General features: G+C 65.5%; 1 protein-coding gene across 1 annotated transcript in view; it reads right to left on the reverse strand.

The window, feature by feature from the left end:
* Nucleotides 1-348, reverse strand: part of LOC141371659 (paraneoplastic antigen Ma6F-like) — a 92,450-nt gene that overhangs the window by 23,977 nt on the left and 68,125 nt on the right. Inside the window, exon 3 of the mRNA XM_073887934.1 lies at nt 112-175. Coding sequence (XP_073744035.1) covers nt 112-175 — 64 coding nt within the window. The remainder of the gene's footprint in view (nt 1-111; nt 176-348) is intronic.

Consider the following 348-nt stretch of genomic DNA (forward strand, 5'->3'; position numbering starts at 1 on the left):
CCTGGGCGAGACCCTCTGGCTCACAGCCAGGACCTCCTGGGCCCACCCTGGAAGCACTGCCCATCTGGGCAGGAGTGGGGCCCCCAGGGGCCTCGGAGGGTCTTGCCTGACCTAGGCCCACAGAGGAGGGAGCATTTTCATCTTCCTGAGTGGCAGGGAAGGACTTGGAGATCTCCTGAGGGGCAGGGGCAGCCGTGGCAGCATCATGGGGTTCAGGAGCAGCCCTACCAGCTTCGGCAGTGCCAGGAACTGCCTCACTGGCCTCCACATTCACTGGGGCAGGCTTGGCAGTATCTTCGTCGGCTGGGGAGGCCTTGGTTTCCTCTGCACCGGCAGGGGTGCCCTCGG

Source organism: Callorhinus ursinus, unplaced genomic scaffold, assembly GCF_003265705.2.
Source record: "Callorhinus ursinus isolate GAN/ISIS: 27379988/994484 unplaced genomic scaffold, GSC_fseal_2.0 scaffold84, whole genome shotgun sequence".
Taxonomy (NCBI): Eukaryota; Metazoa; Chordata; class Mammalia; order Carnivora; family Otariidae; genus Callorhinus; species Callorhinus ursinus.